This window comes from Protopterus annectens, chromosome 3.part1 (genome assembly GCF_019279795.1).
Source record: "Protopterus annectens isolate FY-2018-M chromosome 3.part1, PAN1.0, whole genome shotgun sequence".
NCBI lineage: Eukaryota > Metazoa > Chordata > Ceratodontiformes > Protopteridae > Protopterus > Protopterus annectens.
In genome coordinates this window covers 1,347,759,330-1,347,779,025 of record NC_056732.1, presented here as the reverse complement: position 1 = coordinate 1,347,779,025, position 19,696 = coordinate 1,347,759,330, and the positions used below count along the sequence as shown (strand labels likewise).

Genomic DNA, 19,696 nt, shown 5'->3' with positions numbered 1-19,696 from the left:
GAAAATAAACAACGGACACATACATTTTCTGCTGAAGCTGCAGCATTAGCAGTTGAGGAAATAGCTAGTAGTATATCTTTATATGAGAACAAGCTGCAGATGCAAAAGAAAAATAAATTATTTAGAGACATTACTGATTTTAAAAAATGGATGTGTTTTTACATGGAAAAAAAGGAAAAGGGCCTAGTTGATCCCTTCTCTCAAGAGTTTGCAGGGACTAGCTTTGGTGGCACTGTTCCTTCGGCCCGAGAAAATATTCGACATAAAGAAAAAGAAAATGCAAGAGCTGCTTTTGAGTTACCCATTGTACAGACTTCTTCTAGTCATGTCAGAAAGACAACCATCCCATCTACTAGTATCGATAATTTGCAGGTTTTTCCACCCCTTTCTCTGCCTGTAAGAGATACATCGAAGCCAGTGAGATCAGTCAACCTGGAAGGAAGAGACAAGTATGGTTGACTGATCGGACACAACCTCCTACTTTAAAGAAGATGTGGAACAACAAGGACAGTCAATCATCTATAATTTGTGAGATCATGTTTTGATTGATACAGACCAAAAGCTTTTGAATAAGGGACTTTCTTATATTCCTGCCACTTGTAGCAATATCATGTGACACTATTATAGACATTAAATTGTTTATGCGTAATTTAATGCTGAAGCTTATGTTTAACAGCACTGAGCAAGCAACCAATACTTCTAAATACCAAGCTCTTATATTCCTCATTTACAGCCTCTCTTTGAAGCCTTCTCTATAGCATGTGAGAAGGATCTCACAGAATATAGGGATACAGGGTTTAGTGTTAAAAATAAAAATAAATGTTTTTAAAACAAGTCTAGAGATAAATATGCAGCACTTAATGCCTTATAAAATAACAAGGCACTAACAATTATACCAGCTGATAAAGGTGGTGCCATCGTTTTAATGAATAGTAATTACTATGAGCAAAAAATGCTTACTATATTATCAGATGATACCACAGATAAAAAGATTACCATGAATGATTTAACTAATATCATTATGCATCTAAAGGATGAACTCTATGAATGTTTGATGCTAAGAAGTGTTTCCAAAGAGTTATATTTTTTAGTTGAAAATCCAGTTGTACCTTTAATAAGAGGTTTACTAAAATACAAAGAATTCTGCAGATCCACTCCCCGAGACCTATAATCTCAGGGAATGGATAGCTTACAGAACCTTTTTCTATTTACATCAAAGTGCAGTTAAAAGCAATGTTAGAAAAATCTAATACAGTTCTTAGAGATACTAAAGATTTTTTCGTAACAATTTCTGATTTTTTATCCAATAATGATAACATGGAAACGTTTTATTTTGTTTCTTTTTATGTGAATTCACTATTTACTACTATACCAGATGATATAGGACTTGACTATGTCATACGATATATTAATACACATAGTGAATTAACTAATAGGATGATTTCTTTAATAATTAAATTACTGGAAATGATATTAGAAAATAATGTGTTGCTCTATAAGGATTGCTACTATTTACATACATCGGGGTGGTCATGTGGACCCCTTGTGCCAATTCATATGCTAACTTAGTTATGGCACAGTGAGAAGATGAACAAAGTAATTCTTTGATGAAATGATCATTATGCACAGTTCAAGACTTTCCACACATCAACAAGACTTGCATAAAAGTCCCTGGGTGGGGGTGACTTTGAACTGGATATCAGGCTAGATAGGCAGGGATGCAATCAAATAAATCCAATAAATTTGCGGCTCTTTCAGAAACTTTAGCTTAATGTCTGGGGGGAAGACCAGACAAAGAACAAAGGAACAAAAAGGCACTGCAATGCAATTTCTTTGAGCTACAGGTGAATGACCTCAGGCAGGTTACACTTTCAGAAACTTTAGCTTAATGTCTCAGTGGGGGGTGGGGCATACAAAGAACAGGAGAACAGAAAGGAACTGGAATGCAAGTTTCAGCAGGCAAATAATAAGCTGAATATAAAACTGCAGGAATAAAACTGGATTATCAACAACTGTCAATGCAATGAAGCACAAATCCTGGAGCAAAACATCAGTTTAAGGAACCAGACTGTGCAGAACTTTATCAGTAACAATGTTTATTGAATAATAAATAACATACAAAATAATAAATAACAGACAAAAATCTGACTTTACAATTGGGCACCACATATGTAGAATCCCACGTGGGGGGAATGGAATTGGAATTTGTACATACTGTAAAAAGAGAGACAGACAGACAGAGAGAGAGAGAGAGAGAAAAGTGGGATTGGAAGATGATATACTGAGGGCTTTGGTAATTTAGTAATTACAGTAGTAAATAATACAGTAGGGATGCAGAAAATGACAATATAAGTGAAGCATTGATACTGCATTTGAAAGGAGTAAGGAAGGCAGTGTAGTTATGCATTAGTAGAAAAGGAGACATGCAGAGATGATACAACCAGCCTGACTAAAGAAAGAGAAATAAGAAAGGTTAATGAAAAGGTGGAAAAACAAAGATCCATAGTAGGGTTGGAAGTGGGAGACAAAATGAAGAAAAATGGCTAAAAAGTTATTTATGAGGTTACAAAACGTATCCAAGAACCCTTGGTGGTCATTAAGAGCAACATAAGAATGAGAAGGCAAAAAAATGAAACTAATAATAATAATAATATGTGTTTAACACACACTGGAAAGTAAAGGAGGAATGGCCAGAGATTATTTTATTCGAAGGGTTCGGAAGCAAATTCAGAAGTGCTTCAGACTATCAACATGGGAACACAGCAAAAGAATGGATGTAGACAAATTAAGAGTAGGGATTAACACATGGAAGGATTAGGAAAGGGACTTGAGTCTTCAGGAAGAAAAAGTATAACATCCAAATGAGCTACTTCATGGGGTGATAATAGAAATGGCAATGGTGATTAGTGAACCAGTGATGGCACTTAATCCTCTCTTCTTAGTGGTACCATAAGAGTTGAAGCTGGAGCAGTGCTTTGCTTGAATAAAGGAAAGTTATTTCCCTCTAACTTTCCTTGACACATCAGCATGCCTATACCTCCCTGGATCACTTTGGAGCATGTCCTGAGATCTCTCTCTCCAAGGCCAAAAACACTAGCTCCATAGGTCCAGACAATGAGCCACAGTGTCTTCTTGTCACTATCAGCCTTGTCACAGGATTCATTCTGGAGATGTGGAGAACTGCTGTAGTCACTCCATTCCATAAAGGAGAATCTACCACTGATCCAGAAATCTATATATCTATAAGCTACACCAACCTTATCTGCAAAGCAATGGAGTGTATCATTATAGAAATTGTTTACAATGACATCAGTATTCTACAGCCCCTTTACCAAAGGCATTTTGGATTCATTAAAGTAAGAGTATGCTTCCTACGTTTAGTAGACTTCTTTGATTGGATGCAGGCAAATTAGTATATACTACTTACCTTAACCTGGTGAAGGCTTTTAATACCATATCACATTCTGGAATTATCAACAGGGTAATCAAACTAAATGTAAACCCCTGTGTTCCCAACTGGGTAGCAAACTTGCTTAATGTCAGAACCCAAACTATTAATAATAAGGGATATGCACTCATTGAAAAGGGTTGCAAGTAGTGGTGCCCCTGAGGGATAAGTTCTTGGCCCACTTCTTTTTGGGATATACTTCTCTGATGTCAAGACCAATGTCACGGGGTTGTTGCTGGCCATGTTTAGGGATGACTGCAAATTCATAGACTCTCCAGCTGATTTTCCATGAGGGCCTAACACATACAAACAAGTGGTACCTGGAACATGGCCTTAAGCTAAATGCCAAGAAATGTTGTACTGTATCTTTGGGCAAATGTGGGCACCTGTTCACTTACGACATTGATGACACCCCTTTAGAAATTGACATTTATTAGGGGCCTGGACACTTTCATTGATAATGGACTATCTTAATCACATTGTGTCCACTTTCATAAGGAGATCCTTTAATCTAGCCAGACTGATTACCAGACATATATCTTCCTGGTGAAAGAAAGTTACCATTCCTCTCTAGTTCTTCCTTGCCAGACCCACATTGGAATATACTGCTCCTTTAGATATGTACCTGTCTAAACATCACTTATCTTTAAAGACTGCAGCAATTCCTTACTAAAAAAATCAAGGGCATGTCTTCCTTGGCTACACACAGGCTATCTTAAAGTACTTTCTCTCTTCTCTGTTTCCTACAGAAACCTCTGTCTCACCTACAAATTCATAAAACAAACAATGCACTAAACACCAGCCCAAGGGTAGTAAACATCCACAACAGCATAATTAGAACCTGCTGGCATGACAGATATGTTTCTCAAATAATTCCTCTCTTATGGAACAGATTCCCCTTAGATGTAAAGCAAAGTAGCTTCTGGACCCTCTTCAAGTGCAACCTGGATTACTGGATGGGATTTCATTAACTCACCTGACCTGGAATTAAAACCCTTCATCTAAAGGGGACATAATTAGGTAGCATGTGTTTCATGTTGCAGGGTACTGACAGAATGAGATCTTGAGGCTGAGCTACAAATGGTCTACTTGATCAACATCCTAGTATGAACCTGTGACCCTATAAGGAATGAGCCCAGTAATTATAGATCTGTCAGTCTCACTTTCACTGTGGAAAAGGGCACCAAGATCACCATCATTACCTGCTAAATTTCTTGTTCTGGTGAGGTTTGTGGCGGGAGCTTACTGAGCAAGGTAGACTAAACTTCCCTATCCCCATCAAAAGTCTCCAGATAAGCCACAGAGATTCACATCAAAAATAAGCAATATAATTCCTCTAACATGTCCTGAGTCTACTGCAAGACCTCTTACTAGTTGGCTTTGTCTGGCAGCCTGCAAAAGTACCCAAGTACCTCAACACACTCCTCTCAACAAACAGAAGTATTGGCCCTACCTTGTGAAAGAACCTCTTTTATGATGTCATCCTTTCAGTTAATATTTAAAGCTCTTAATCACAGTTGACATAAACTAACAGGTAAGAGCTTCCTCCTAAGACACGTCTTTGTTCCCTACTACAGTATAGTGCAATACCTGTAGCTGTAGCTTCTGCACCTATCTGTAGGACAATCTTATAATCCCCTTTAACCTCACCCATGCACAAGACCTGCAGATATGTAAACCCCTTCAGATGAGGTACTGCTCCTTCCTCACCTGGAAAGGAAAATCCACTCCTTCCTGGGATACAACCATGACCACAGAATTACAGGTGTTTATGTCATCCCAGTCACTTCATAAAGAGCAGATAATAACTCCAGTGCATGCCAAAGATCATAGCCATCGGTGCCTAACAGGATGACACCATCTGCAAACAGAAAAGATGTAATGATCATATTCCCAAACCGATACTATTCAGACATTGGCTGTGCTGGGATATCATATCCATGAAAATCAGAAACGGGGAAAAGGCCCACACATGGCAAAGTCCTATGTCCACCTTGAACATATTCAACTTAACACTAAGAATGCAGGCACAGCTCTTGATTCTAAAAATTGGGGACCAAATGGCACAAAGCAGCAGCCCTGGGACTCCATATTATAGTAACACTTTCCTCAACACATTTCGGGGTATACTCTAATATACTATCTCTTAGTTAACAAAGCACATATAGAAAGTGTACTTGAATTTCCCTCACCCATCCCCGATATCTGTGCAAGGAGAAATAGTTGATCTGCTTTTCCACAGGCAGCTTAGAATCAGCATTGTTCCTCCTGAATCAGGAGCCCAGTTACTGGATGCAGTCTACTTTCCAGTATCCTGCAATACACTTTCCTAGAGAGTTTAAAGAAGTGATTTCTGTATAACAACAGTGTAAAACACCCTCTTGTCTTCTTCCGTAAATGAGTACCACTACCCTAGTTAGCCAATGCAGAGATATTGGCAAGTCTTCCATGCAACTTGTAAATGGAATGTTAACTAAAACATATCAGCACTGTCCAATGCTTTCAGCATTTTGGCACACATATCAGCCACTTCTCCACCCTTCTAAGAATGGAACTGTTTAATCATTGCAGTCACCTCATCTACCCAAATGGGTTTAGTTTCACAATCTACATCTGTCACTATATCCTCAGCAGAGGGCAATTTCACCAGATTTATCAGTTCCACAAAGTGTTCCTTCCATCTTTCACCAATGTTCACAGCAGTATTTCTCTACCATTGCTGAGAATAGCCTGGATAACAAAGAAATCCAAAAATCAGAGGATCAAGAAATCAATAGCAGGTTACTTCTTGCCAAACTCCATGCTTCATTATGACTAGTCCACACACTTTGCCCAATATCTTCCAAATAATGTGCAAATAAAAGATTCTCCCCTTAAAAGAAAATCCCCTGAGCAAGCCCCTTTAATGACAAAGGACTAAGATTTCAATTTCATTATGAATTTTATTGAGATGAATGCAAGAACAGCTTTTTAGGTACCGTAACAGAGTATATGGCTGGTAAGACAGTGAATACTGATGCATTTCAGGGAGCCACAGTGTAGTTATCTGGTATTATGGTGAGGAATTTCCTCCTTAAAGTAGCCACTAAGGTTAATAAACTGGTGATATATATTTGGAGAGAGTGGCTAGATTTACAAAGGCCAGCACATAAACTTGCAGAATACATTTATGATTCTTCGCAAGACTTATAAAGGCCCCAGTGGTTGTTGGTCTAGTCTAAAGCTATCAATCTGTGAATCTATCTATATCTCTCACCACCTGACCCTACTTAACTCCATAGCCTTACTAGAATCCTAACTGTAGCCCTTTAAACTCCCACTTGGTCATCGTCCCTAATCCACATCCCCAGTAGCTCCCTAAATCTAAAATCTTCATTCATTCCTTGATACTAAAACACTTCCACTCCCTAACCCTAAGATCCCTTCTCCTCCCTAAAGTTAAAAACCACTGTCCTGCACCCTAATCCTAAAGCCCTTCCACTGCTCATAACCCTAAATTCCCTTCCTGCTCCATAAGCCTAAAATCCCCTTCCTGTTCCCTAAACCTAAAGCCCCCGTCCTGATTGTTACATAAAAACCCAGCCTGCAATCCCATCTCTATGGCCACTGCACTAATAATTTTTCAGAGGGCGATGCAAAAGTTCCACTCCTGGTAACTGCCACACCTTGTTCAAGCACAGTATTCCAGTTTGAATAGAATGCTGTGTGAGCTAAAAGTCACCCAAATCTCTAGCTGTGAGGTACTGGTATTCGAGCACCTGGGACTTGGGTGACTATAGTTAATCCATTATTCCTAACCATTTGAATAAACACTGGCATCTTTTTCTCAAAGTTACATATTCTGATATCATGAGAATGTGTCCGAATACAGTTTCATAGGTAAAGAAGACTGAAAGTTTTCTATATACTATAATATATAAGATTTGAGGATGGGGTATGCTACTGTTAACATCTGCCTTCCACGGGCTGAGGATGACTGTGTGGAACTTGCACTATTTGTGAATATGTTTTGAAAACTATATAGATTCCATCTGTTGACAATACATAATTGGTTAATATTATTAATTAGACTGCATCCATTGGTACTGCTAGTATGAACTTGGCCACATAACTTGACAAAACTTTTATATGGGCGCACTTATTAAAACAGGACTTTCGAGCAAGTATCCAATGGGAAACTGTCAAAATGTAGCTGTCAAGTTTGAAGGTCAGGCACACATCTTTCTGCAGAGCTTTCTTTTACTTTTTTTGGGTGGCGGGGGGTGTGGAGGAGATGAATTCTTATACATTTTTGGATTTAAAACTGGGGTTATAATGAGTACAAAAGTTGAAAATGTAATTTTGCTGCAAGTATTCAAATGTACCACAAGGTGGTGCAAAAAGACTGCTCTCTGTTATTTTTTTTTTTAAACAGTTTATAGGAAAACTAACTGCCCTTCTTCACGGTAAGATTGTCACATTTGGAACTGGCTAAAACCTGACAAATAAATGTCCCTTTGCCCCATTCATTTCCTCACCCCTCATAGCGAATAAATCTGTATTGCTTCTCTTTCAAGGTTAATAATTGCTCTAGCAATAAGCCTTGAAGAAACAGATGAGTAAATATGTAAAAAGTTTGTTCATCTTAAAAAGTATTTTATAATATGCTTACTTTTCTGGTAAGGTGAAACTATTACCCTAGATAAGCACAATGGTTAAAATTTAAAGCTCATATACTGAGGACATGAATACAAGAAAAAGAATGAATATTTGTACACTTTTTTCCAGCAATATGTCATCTTTTCCAGTTTTCCTGAATTCTACAATAGTATTTATACTGAAGACAGGAAAAATAACTAACTAAATAAATTAATTAATTAATAAAACATATGTAGTTTTATCATGAAGAACAAACTACAACTGAAGGACAGAGCCATTATTTCACTTCTAGAGATAAAAAGCTCAAGCTTTTTAGTTTTTATATACTTCTGCTGAGTGGCAGCAACATGAAAAGGATTCTTTTAATCAGGCTTTTAATCGGGCTAATTGTCTTTTAACAATCACACTTCACACCTCGCAGGATACAAGTTATATCAAGCAAAACTCTATTCTGATGATATAATTTAAATAGTGGAAAAACATAAACCATTTGGAAAAATATATTTTAGAACCGTGTTGTGTCCCAGAATAATTCAAAATATTACCTAAGCTCTCACCAAAACCAGATTTTCTGACAAAGACCCTGATTTTCTGGAATGGCAACCCTCCTCGCAACACACACACACACACACACACACACACACACACACACACACACACACACACACACACACACACACACACACACACAATGGTTTTCATAGAAAAATTCTTGTTAACAAACATGAACTATTTATATGACAAATATATTTAATTTATTTTTACTAGATAAGGAATGATGGATCCCTAACAAGAAAAACAAAAGTAACTATCAGTGCTTCCTGAGGGTAATTTATGCTTGTATTTTATTATGTCTCTAATATGAGACCAGCTTTTAAGAATTAACATAGAGAGCTACTAACAAGTGGCTCATAGGCTTACACCCAAGGAGCAGGGTTTGAAACCTTCCTTTGCCTACTGTGTGCTTTAGCAAGTCATTTAACCTGCCAGTGCTCTTGGCACTCCCTAAAAAGGGACATTTGCATCTGGTGGTGTACCTGGTTATCAAATGTATAAAAAATCATATCTGTTATTGCTGGACTCTTTTCTTTGTGACCTGGTAATATCACAAGCACCCATTCTTCTGCAGGGGTAAATGTTGCATCTTTGCATCACTTGCATCTTTTCCATGCCTTTTCATGCTTTCATGCAAAAAACCCACCACAGGAAAGTTTTGCAAAGTTAACAAAGGACTGGCCTCAGGGGTAGATCATGACCTGAATACTACAGCATGCAATTAGTCATCCAAACTGATATTATTTGTAGCTAAGCTGGCTAACAAAGCTAAATTAGAAATAACCTTACAAAACATTTGTGTTGACTTCTGCTCTTTAGGTTTACAATAGTAATCACAGAAAATCCAAGAGGAAAAAAAGCATAGAGATATGCATGCTGAAATAATAGTATGTGCAAATACTTTAATGTGTAGGTTGTTGTTGTTGTTGTGTCTTTCGGCTTTTCCCGGTTAGGGGTCGCCACAGCGGAACTCTGGTCCGCTAATGATTGGCAGTAGATTTTTACGTGCCGATTTGCCAGCCCTGATGCACAACCTTCAATGAAGGTACGCCCATTCATGCATGTCTCCACACAGAAGACGCTTTAGCTGAGAATTGAACAGGACAACGTCTTACTGTGAGGCGACAACGCTACCACTTTAATGTATAGGTAAACACAGAAAATAGGTGCAAGAAATGTGTTACTTTATTTATCTGCAAGCATTTATTCAAGATATTATCCTACTGGGCATAGTAACTGTTGCTTTTCAGAGAACAGTCAGAATATGATACACTTTTATAGGCCCAGCTAGTACACTGGATGTTACAGCAGTGACTCAAAGTACAAATATAGAAACAGTCAGATAATAATAACAAAACATATAGACATAAATACCTGACTTTGCTTCAGAGGGATCCCATTTAACAAGCAACTCAAGTGCTGGAAGACTAACATGGGGAAGTGGAAATGGAGAGGCAACTGTTGGCCTTCCAGCCCTGGGGAGGGGTATATTCACAGTTAGTGACAGGGAGAAAACCCATGACTGCATCAATGGCACTTAGCATCTCATCTGGGGAGGGCATGTGTGAAAACATATATGTCTTTTTAGATTTAAGCACCTAATAAAGTCACAACCACATCAGTTAATGTTAGTTTCAGTTAACGAAATTAAAGTCACCCTCCCCATCTGCAAATGATCGCAGCACTCCCTGATCCCTAGTCTTGATCTGAGTGGAAGAAATAACAGTAGGATCTTCTTCTCTGGAAGAATGAATGAGACATTATGGGATCCGATATGGAGGCTACATGACTGATGTGGGGATCACGAAAAAAGAAACACAAAGCTATAAAAGGCCTATTATATATAGTGCTGAGTTTTCCACATTTATTAATTTGTACTACTTGTATTCTACAATACTGCATTAATGCACTACATTTACATAATGTTCAGACTTGCTAATGTGGGAAATGGTGGGTAAGGCAATGCAGTTACCACACAAAAACTACTGCTGTCATATCTTCATGTCATACACTGGGGAATAATAACAATAAGCATACAGCACTCTTCTTATATCATATGATACTACTGAGGACATCCAATATTACTGATAAATGTGCAGGTAACATGGGATGCGTTACCTGCATTTGGTGTAGTTAATGAGGATGCTGTCAGCTTCCTCTCTAGCTAGTGATCTAGGAGTCTGGTACTGCACGTCTAACAGATGCATCAGGGCAAGCATTATATTGCTGCTGACGATAACCATTTCCCAAGGATGTTCAGTCATGAAGTGCTTCAACTGTTTTTAGTTTAAACAAGCTTTCCTACTCTCTCTGTCCCATTAGCATCAGAAAATTACAATACTGTTTGAAACTTCACTTCCAACACCTATTGCTCCCAAACCTTTTAAAGTCTGCGATTTATGAGTTTATCTTCAAGATTTATTTAATTAATTGTCATTTGTTGACTGGTAATATACAGCTTGGCAGATCCATTTTCAGTGGGGGTCTGGGAAGAAAAAAAGTTGAATATTTGACAATTCAGTGAAGCAGATGTGTTATAAGAATGCAAAATGCTATCCTGGGGATTCAAAAAGAATTTCACCACTGGTGGTAAGAACTGCAGCCGAAAGGGGCTGTTTCAGTAAAGTGACAAAGTGGGAATCAGACATGTTAGCTGCAATGGGGAAAGACTTAACTACTGGCTAATGTACATGTCTCTAAAGTATCTTTAACTGCCACTTGTGCAAATCAGTACTTTCCTTCTGTAGTCAACACTGGTGTGTCATGAATGGCATTGGCACATACACCTCCCATTCACTCTTCTACACAGATGCATGCAGCCAGAGACACACACACACACGCACACACACACACACACACACACACACACACACACACACACACACACACACACACACACACACACACACACACACACACACGTACGTGCATGCATTAACACATACACATGGACATACCCCATACCTGCCCTGGAGTTAATAGAACGTTTACGATGTCTCTTTTTATTTTTTCTCTGCCCTTTGTAAATCACAGATAAGCACAGTCAGTCAACATAATGCCAGATGCTAGACTTTCATACTTCTTACGGTCCAGAAACTGCATTGTATTGCAACACCTGTTGCTCTATTAACATTTTAAATAACTGAGTCATATTTAAAAAATTCTTCCTGATGTCATAATATTTGATCTGGCTTTGTCTCACAGCCTCCACAGATGCATCCCTATCATTCTCAACTGCCTGTCTCTCATTTTATGGGATGTTCCCTCTGTTGCCTATTTAATGTGTCCTGTCTATGGTAACTCACAAAATTTTGTAATCCTTGAATAATGCCAGATATTAGAGTTCTGTACTTATTATTATGTCAAAAAGCCCTGCTATAATAACTGATGTGTTGTTGTAGCAGGTTAAAATTATTGCTTTGTATGTCATGGGTGTAGGGTTTGAAACTTTTTTTTAATTTTCAAACAAGAATATAATACTTTAGAGGCAGCCCTAGTGTTTAGTGGTAATTGAGGACTATCTCACTATATACGATGGCTGAATGTGCAAGGTTTGAATATTTTAAGTGTATTTAGGCTACACTTGTATCCCTGGTGTCTAGTGTTTCTTCACTTGACTTCTTTCATGCTGCACAATTATTTTGTTCTATGACTTTTTAAGTGCCTTTAAGGCAAAGGCAAGACGTAAAGTGTTATCCCTGGTGTCTAGTGCCACTGCCAATGTAGCAGGATTTGCTTATTAGTCTAGGAGAGTGCAGACGTATGACAGCCTCCCCATACACACACACACACACACACATACACACACAAACACACACACACGCACACACACACACGAGCACATACAAATACACACACACACACACACACACACACACACACACACACACACACACACACACACACACTCACGCATACAGACCTACCCAGCATTTCCTGCAGTCTAAGTAACACCCACTACTTCGACCTCCCAGGCAGAAACGCACTCACATATACACGCACACATGCAACTGCACAAATACACATGTGCACACACACCTCAACACAACCTGTCTGCTAAGCTCCCCAGCACTTGCCTCTAACAAAATTAGGTGAAGACAAGCTTTTGATTATGTTTATTAACATGGGTGGCAGAACTGCTCGGCTGCATAGATGCCTTACCGCAAGCATTTCTGGAGGAAAATACATGACTAATTAGCATAGGTAACTCTCCTGGAATGCCTCATTAGCATTTTCTGTGGGTCAGAGAGATAGACAGTCCACTGTGGTGCTGCAGTGCATGCATTCATCTTTCAGCGCAATGATAGAGCTGTATCTGAATAAAAAAATGGTTAACTCAAGTTGTGCAACAGGTTTCACTTTGTCGTAACCTTTCTGAATTCATCCCTATGCATATGTAGAGAAATGGACATTAAAATACCCTAAATTCTATTAAGATATAACTGTGTTCAAATTCAGATATTATAAGGCATATGTAAGTTAAAAACATAACTGATCATGGACAAGACCTTATGTAAGTGATATTATTCTATTTTTTCTCAAGCTAGTTTCTGTTTTCATCTTTTTCTACATTGTCTGATTCTTTGGTGACATCTATGGAATGTATAGTGGATGAGGATTCTCTTGAATGTTGCATACAGCTGTAGAACAGAATGTCCAGCTAGATGTGTGATTGCTGCTCATTTTGTAGACAAGCATTTATTTCAGTCTTGTTTATTTACACATGTACATTACACATTTGTAAATATATCACAACCAGGCATGGATAGATGGTTGACCACAATGGACATGTTGACTACTTTATAAGCTTTCAAAAGATTTCATAAGAAAGTGGCATGAAATTGAACTTTCGTTTTGAATTCTGAAATTGAAATAAGAGCAGTATTGACCCCATGATCATATCTCTCAATTGTCCAGATTTTTGCCTCAAATTTTTGGTCTGTTCCTCAAAATATTTGTAGTTTTCTAGCAAATCAGTGAGGAATGAAATCACTAAATAATGATAGATATTTGAGTTTCAGACTTCATATCCTTCAGAAAATGCATGCTAACACAAATCCTGTTATTCTAGCAACTTTCTACATTTATAAGAGCAACATTTAAAATGTGTCCCTATTTCTGGGCCTTTGTTCCCCCATTATTTTTGGCTTTGTCCAGATTTCTTGCACTAAGAGACTCAGAGAGATATGCCCATGACCCATATGAATCCTGTGTTGGCAGTCTGCTTTGAGGTCACTTACCTGTTGGAAGTCAAAAAGTTGCTTATGAATGACAAATCTAAGGATTCTCACAAGCAGTAGAGGAAGCTATTTAGCAATGTAAATGAAAATCCCTAATTACGAGGAATCACAGCAAACTCCTATACAAAATGTCTTCCCTTGGCCTCTTACACTCTACTCTCACCTGGTTCAGAAGTTCCTTATCTGACAGACAACAATTTGTTAAATTGTTCTGCATCCTATCCCCTTTCCTGATGGAAATCACAGGTGCATCCCAATGCTCTATCCTCAGTCCCCTGCTGTTTAATATATTCACCAACAATCTCTATAATCCTCCCCAACAAGCATCACTCATACAATACACTGATGACTCTCTTCTTATTTACTCCTCTGATACCCTAACCCATCTTTAACATATAATGTAAGAAGCCTGTAACTCCATTGAAATCTGACTCCAACATGCTCAGTTACTGCTCAGACCTAAAAAAAAACAAGACTTCTTCTGTTTTTTTCCTAACTCACATAGTCTTGACAACTTCAACTTCAAAACCACCTCCCTATAGAAACACTGGCATTAAAGTAGTACCTCATACTAAATTGTTTGTCATAACCACAGATGACAGCCTAACACTGGTCAAGATAAAAAAAAAGAAAAAACTAACAGTGATAATACTAGCAAAATATTTTTAGTAGGGTAATGTGTATGACTGCGGCTACGGTTAGCACATATTGAAAGTACCCATATTATTGAGGAAGCTATTGAGCACTTTCAGACTAGTATTGTTATACTTGGTATGTTAGTTTTTTGCACCTGTACATGGAGACAGATTGGGCATCTGGCAGTTCTGGTCAATGCCAGAAGAGCCAGTGCCAAAATGATCCAGTGGGCCAGTGTTTTTCGAAACTGTATGTAAAAAATGCTTTTTATTTAAATCGGTATCCACAAAATCACAACCATCATTCTCCACTGTCCAAATGCATCCAAGGTGTTATAGTTATCAGTGGTGGCTTGTGGTATCGGACTGCTGGGCTGCAGCCCCCCAGCTTTCTCCAAAAAAAAAAAAAAAAAAAGAAAAGCAAAGAAAAAGAAAAAAGTTTAGTTATTAAACTTTACACACTAGTAACAATTCAAACTGCAAGACAGTGTGTAAAATCGAATGTGATTCTCTATGCAGAACTCAGAGCAGCATGCAGGCATATTCGACCTCTGCTGTCTCAGTCTGACCCTGCCAGGAAAAAAAAATGTACAGGCTGCACAGTTGCAAGACTCCATGTTTAAGTCTAATAAGTCATATGAATAAGCTCTACAGTATTACATGAGTACAGCCATTCACCTCCTGTTCTGTATTTCCCATCATCCTTTGTACATCAGCCACTTGTGCAGCATGCTGTCAGAATGGCATTTAACTACTCTGACTACTAACACACGTTAATAAACAGATTGCAACATGCTGAGTATCATTCATGAATACACCTAGAAATTATGAATTTAAGTAGTATTATAGTTATGTCTCGACTATATGCAATACATACTTCAATTTTGATGGTGACATTGTATGCTTGTACAATGTGTGCATCATATGCTATGCTATACTGGAATACAGAGGCATAAAAGTACACTATGAATGCACATTAAGATACAGCTGTGTTAATACATCATGTTAATACATCTATCTGATAAGGATTCATGAGCTGGATTCATGAATGCCTACAGTAAGTTACAATAAGTGTACACAGTTCTGAGTGAAAAGACAACACAAGCAAGCCTCCTACCTTCCTTCTCCTAATTTTAGTTTTCCTACTGATTTTCTTGCAGCCTTCAATATTGAGGAGGATTCATAAAGGTTACCTCAAAGTGTTGACTACATGTACACTTAGTGTAATCTTTCTGAGTGACTAGACAGCACAAAAAATGTAGTGGGGTGTTCTGGAATACAGATTGTGTAAACTTAGTGTACATTTACTGTAGGCATTCATGAATCTGGCCCTATAACTGAACACATTTCTATTGTACCTCTATATACACAGATAAGAAGTCAAAGTGGATGCATAAACTGCAACATTTTTACTTTGAACTGCTTTCTAAAGCAACTTGAGCTAAAAAGGCAGAAAGGGACCCAAGCCAGAGAATGATAACTCCAGTTCTTCTACAATAATTAGTACATCGGTGATACTATGGCAACATGGCAACACAAGCTTCTTTCAATAATAGTTTTAACAAATGATAACTCCATTAACTGCACAAACATTTTGTCCACAGCCAGCAGGGGAAAAGGGCACATTACTGCCTAGAACACATTATAATGCTACGATATTCATTGCACATGTAGTTGCTCTACAATCAGGTAAACATAATACATGTTGAACGTATTTTATTTTACCCGTGTATGACATTGCTGTCAGTACATTATGTAGCATATCTACTGTTTTGTAATCATATAAACTTTTCTACCAATGCACAAACAAGTACTCGTGAGTAATTCAGTAACATGCTAACTGCAACTGTGAACGATATTTTCCTAGTTTCCTGCACATATAACTACATTTTATCAGTATAATAAAGACTACTTAGTATGTCAGAAATGATACTGTAGGTGCTGGGACTGTTACATTTGACTGTATCATTACAGTTTCACAATCTCTTACATGACTAGCTGCCAAAAACTTATGTATGTACGTATGTATTTATATGTATTAATGTATGTATGTATGCATTTATTTATTTATTTTTGTGTTGGACCATGTCAAGTTTGATCCAGGCAGATTTCCTCTTTGAGAGATATGATAATGAATATCAAATCATATAAAATGTTAATTATTTATCCTGTCCTGAAGAGCTTTATCATAATCAGAAATGTTTTGAAGCTCAAACCTGTTACAATAGACACAGTTATGCCATTATCACTTATGACGTTTATGGCTTTCTTAAATTTAGCTAATCTCTGCATAGTACTTTTAGTAAAGATACATGATGGAGAATCAGACTGCAAATTTGAGCGTCCAAGATTCAAATTTTTTGTTTTATGAATGGATTTTTTTATGAATCTTAAATGAGTTATTAATAGCATTATCATTAGATGAATAAAATCATCTGATCTGTATGATGTATTTTTTAAACTGCAGTCATTGAAGACTAAGGCTGTTCTGATAAAGTCTCCTTTGATATTTAATGGAGTTAATTAAAATTTAGTTTATATTAGATATCTGACTGAGCACTTATTTTTCTTTTATTTTTAGCTCTCTGGATTTCTTTACCTGCCTGGGAAGCCTCCTGCTATGTGTTCTCAATTTTTCTCCTTGTAGAATTGCAAAAATTCAATTCTGCTTGAGAATGTAGTATCTTTTGCATTCCAGATATAACATTTGCAAATATTACATGCATGGCTGCCTAACATATCAATAATTTATACAAAAATCAGTTATTTATTGTCGTAATCAAGTTAGTGTACTTGCAGCCATTTAAAATCAACTGCATTTTCAGTTCTGTTCCAGGACCTATGGTAATGTTTTAATGAGATGGCCGAACAAAGACAACGTGCCTTGTCAACATCAGGGGAAGCACTTTATCAAGTACTGGGTTTAGAGAAGGGATCCACACATGAAGAAATCAAGAAATCATACAGGTAGGAAGTCATATTGCAGGGATGTACCTATACTTACAAGGAATTAGCTTTACAATTCTGAGTAACTATACTCTGTTTTTATCACTGAAGATGCATAAATAATTACAATGAATTAACTTTAAATGTTGAGAACTCGTGCTAGGTATTTATCACTGAATATGCATTCATAATTACAACAGATTTGTTTTAAAATTCAGAGTAGTCATGCTATTTATTTATCACTGAGGGCATGGATTAGTTTTAAAATTCTGAGTACTTTAGTATGTGTTTATTGGTGAGGTCATAAATACAATGGAATATCTTTAAAATGCTCAGTATCAGTACTGTGTATCTCTCAGAGAAGATACATATGTAAATGCAATACATTAGCTTTACAAATGTTGAGTAATCATGCTATATATTTATAATTGAGGGTGCATGCATACTTAACAGTGTATTCACTTTATCACACTGAGTACCCAAATAATGCATTTATCACCGAAGGAAGCATATGCAATCACATTATATTAGCTTAAATTGCTGACTACCTGTGTTATGTGTTTATGAGTAATTTTTTCTGAATGCACACATTTTTAAAGTCAATGATGGCATATAAAATTATTTGTTAAATCGGTAATCTCACTGGAATACATGAACCCAGGTAAGCCTGAATGGGTTTCAAAGATAAGACTGGTGCTATGATTATATGGAGGAAATTAAACATAGCTATTGTCTGTGGAGCATAGCTATTAACTATGTTTTACTTAGGTTGTGCTGCAGGAATACTGAAAATCTAATGTTTTAATTGAAACAAACACTTATAATTTCACAATTTGTTAACTTGTTAACTTTTTCCCATAAAATGTTCAGCATACCATGTATTGGACTCACCTCATGAACTGTATAACTCTTGTGTTAAGATACATGTTCTGAAGGATTTGAAGTCTGAAACTCAAATGTATGCAATTATTGAGTCACATCAGTCCTGAGACCATCCCAGTGATATGGCAGCAAGCCACAAATTTGATAAGGAACACATCTGGACATTCTGTGAAAATCTGGACAGTTGGGAGGTATGAATGTTAAGTATATGGTTCAAATACAGTACAGGACAGTGTACCTACAGTCAGAGTATTGTGAAATCCCATTCCTGCCATTCTGTACTGAAGCTGTGTAAATGATCTATAAGGGTACATTGCCTGCCATATAAAATAAACACTCAGGGCAAGTGTGTGCATTGTATAGGGACACACAGACAAAGTGTAGGTGAAACAACCTAATGTACAGCAGATGAGGGCATGTCAATGGAAGATGGTTGTAGCAGCAACACCAATCATATATCAATATGGTATAGTAAGGACTGCACAGTGAAAATGTGTATTATGTGACTTTCTCACAAGGTGGAAAAACAATGGGGAGAATGTTTGTGTGAGATAAGTATCCTTACTTGAATAATGCAGAGGTCATCTATTAGGGATCTGACATACAATTGGGGTAGGGTGCATATTGTGAAGCTGGGCAAACTGATTTGCCTGAATATGAGTGTAATCTCAGCACAAGTCTCCAGGAAGTGGGATACAAGTAAAGGCTCATGGAAAACATTAAAGGAAGCTACCACAATCAGAATAATACCACCAGTGATTCCATGCCTCTGACATAACATATGTGATTTAGAGTGATCTGAGATGATTCTGCACAAACACAACAAACACACTTGAACAACTATTATGATACATCCACACTCTATGAAGATAGTCATGCACACTGTTCTGGCAGTATAACATCTGCTGAAGGTGTTAGGAGGGACACTGATATATGTTATCTATGCCATTAATGTTGTCAAACACCTATTTATGTACTGTGTGCATCACCAGAACAGGTAGCACACATGCATCTGGTGGAACAACTTTTGGGGGTTCTGCACCATCAGACAGTAATGTTTATGCCACAAAAAGAATACCTAGGTATAGCCAATAAGCTGTGTGACTGCTCACTTGACAAAGCTGGCACACATCAGTTACACATCACTGGAAGGTGTAGAGAGGTACATGAAGAAGGGTGCATTGTACTCAGTTATTGGTGGGATGAAGGCTGGGAACTATAGAGGTGTTATGGCCTCTGATGTGGAAGTCCTTCACATACTCAATACTTGTATTACATACAAGGGAGTAGTCAGCACTGTAACCACATGCTGGTGGATGTTCCACTTACCATCTACCCCAGGACGCAGGTCA

General features: G+C 37.5%; 2 protein-coding genes across 10 annotated transcripts in view; one reads left to right on the top strand and one right to left on the bottom strand.

Moving 5' to 3' along the window:
- Nucleotides 1-19,696, bottom strand: part of THEM6 (thioesterase superfamily member 6) — an 838,692-nt gene that overhangs the window by 446,715 nt on the left and 372,281 nt on the right. The window lies entirely within an intron of this gene.
- Nucleotides 1-19,696, top strand: part of DNAJC5B (DnaJ heat shock protein family (Hsp40) member C5 beta) — a 534,023-nt gene that overhangs the window by 168,819 nt on the left and 345,508 nt on the right. For all 4 annotated transcript variants that reach the window (XM_044067379.1, XM_044067381.1, XM_044067380.1 and 1 more), the window contains one exon: nucleotides 17,342-17,483. In XM_044067379.1, the coding sequence (XP_043923314.1) occupies nucleotides 17,377-17,483 (107 nt within the window). In that variant the 5' untranslated portion in view covers nucleotides 17,342-17,376. The remainder of the gene's footprint in view (nucleotides 1-17,341; nucleotides 17,484-19,696) is intronic.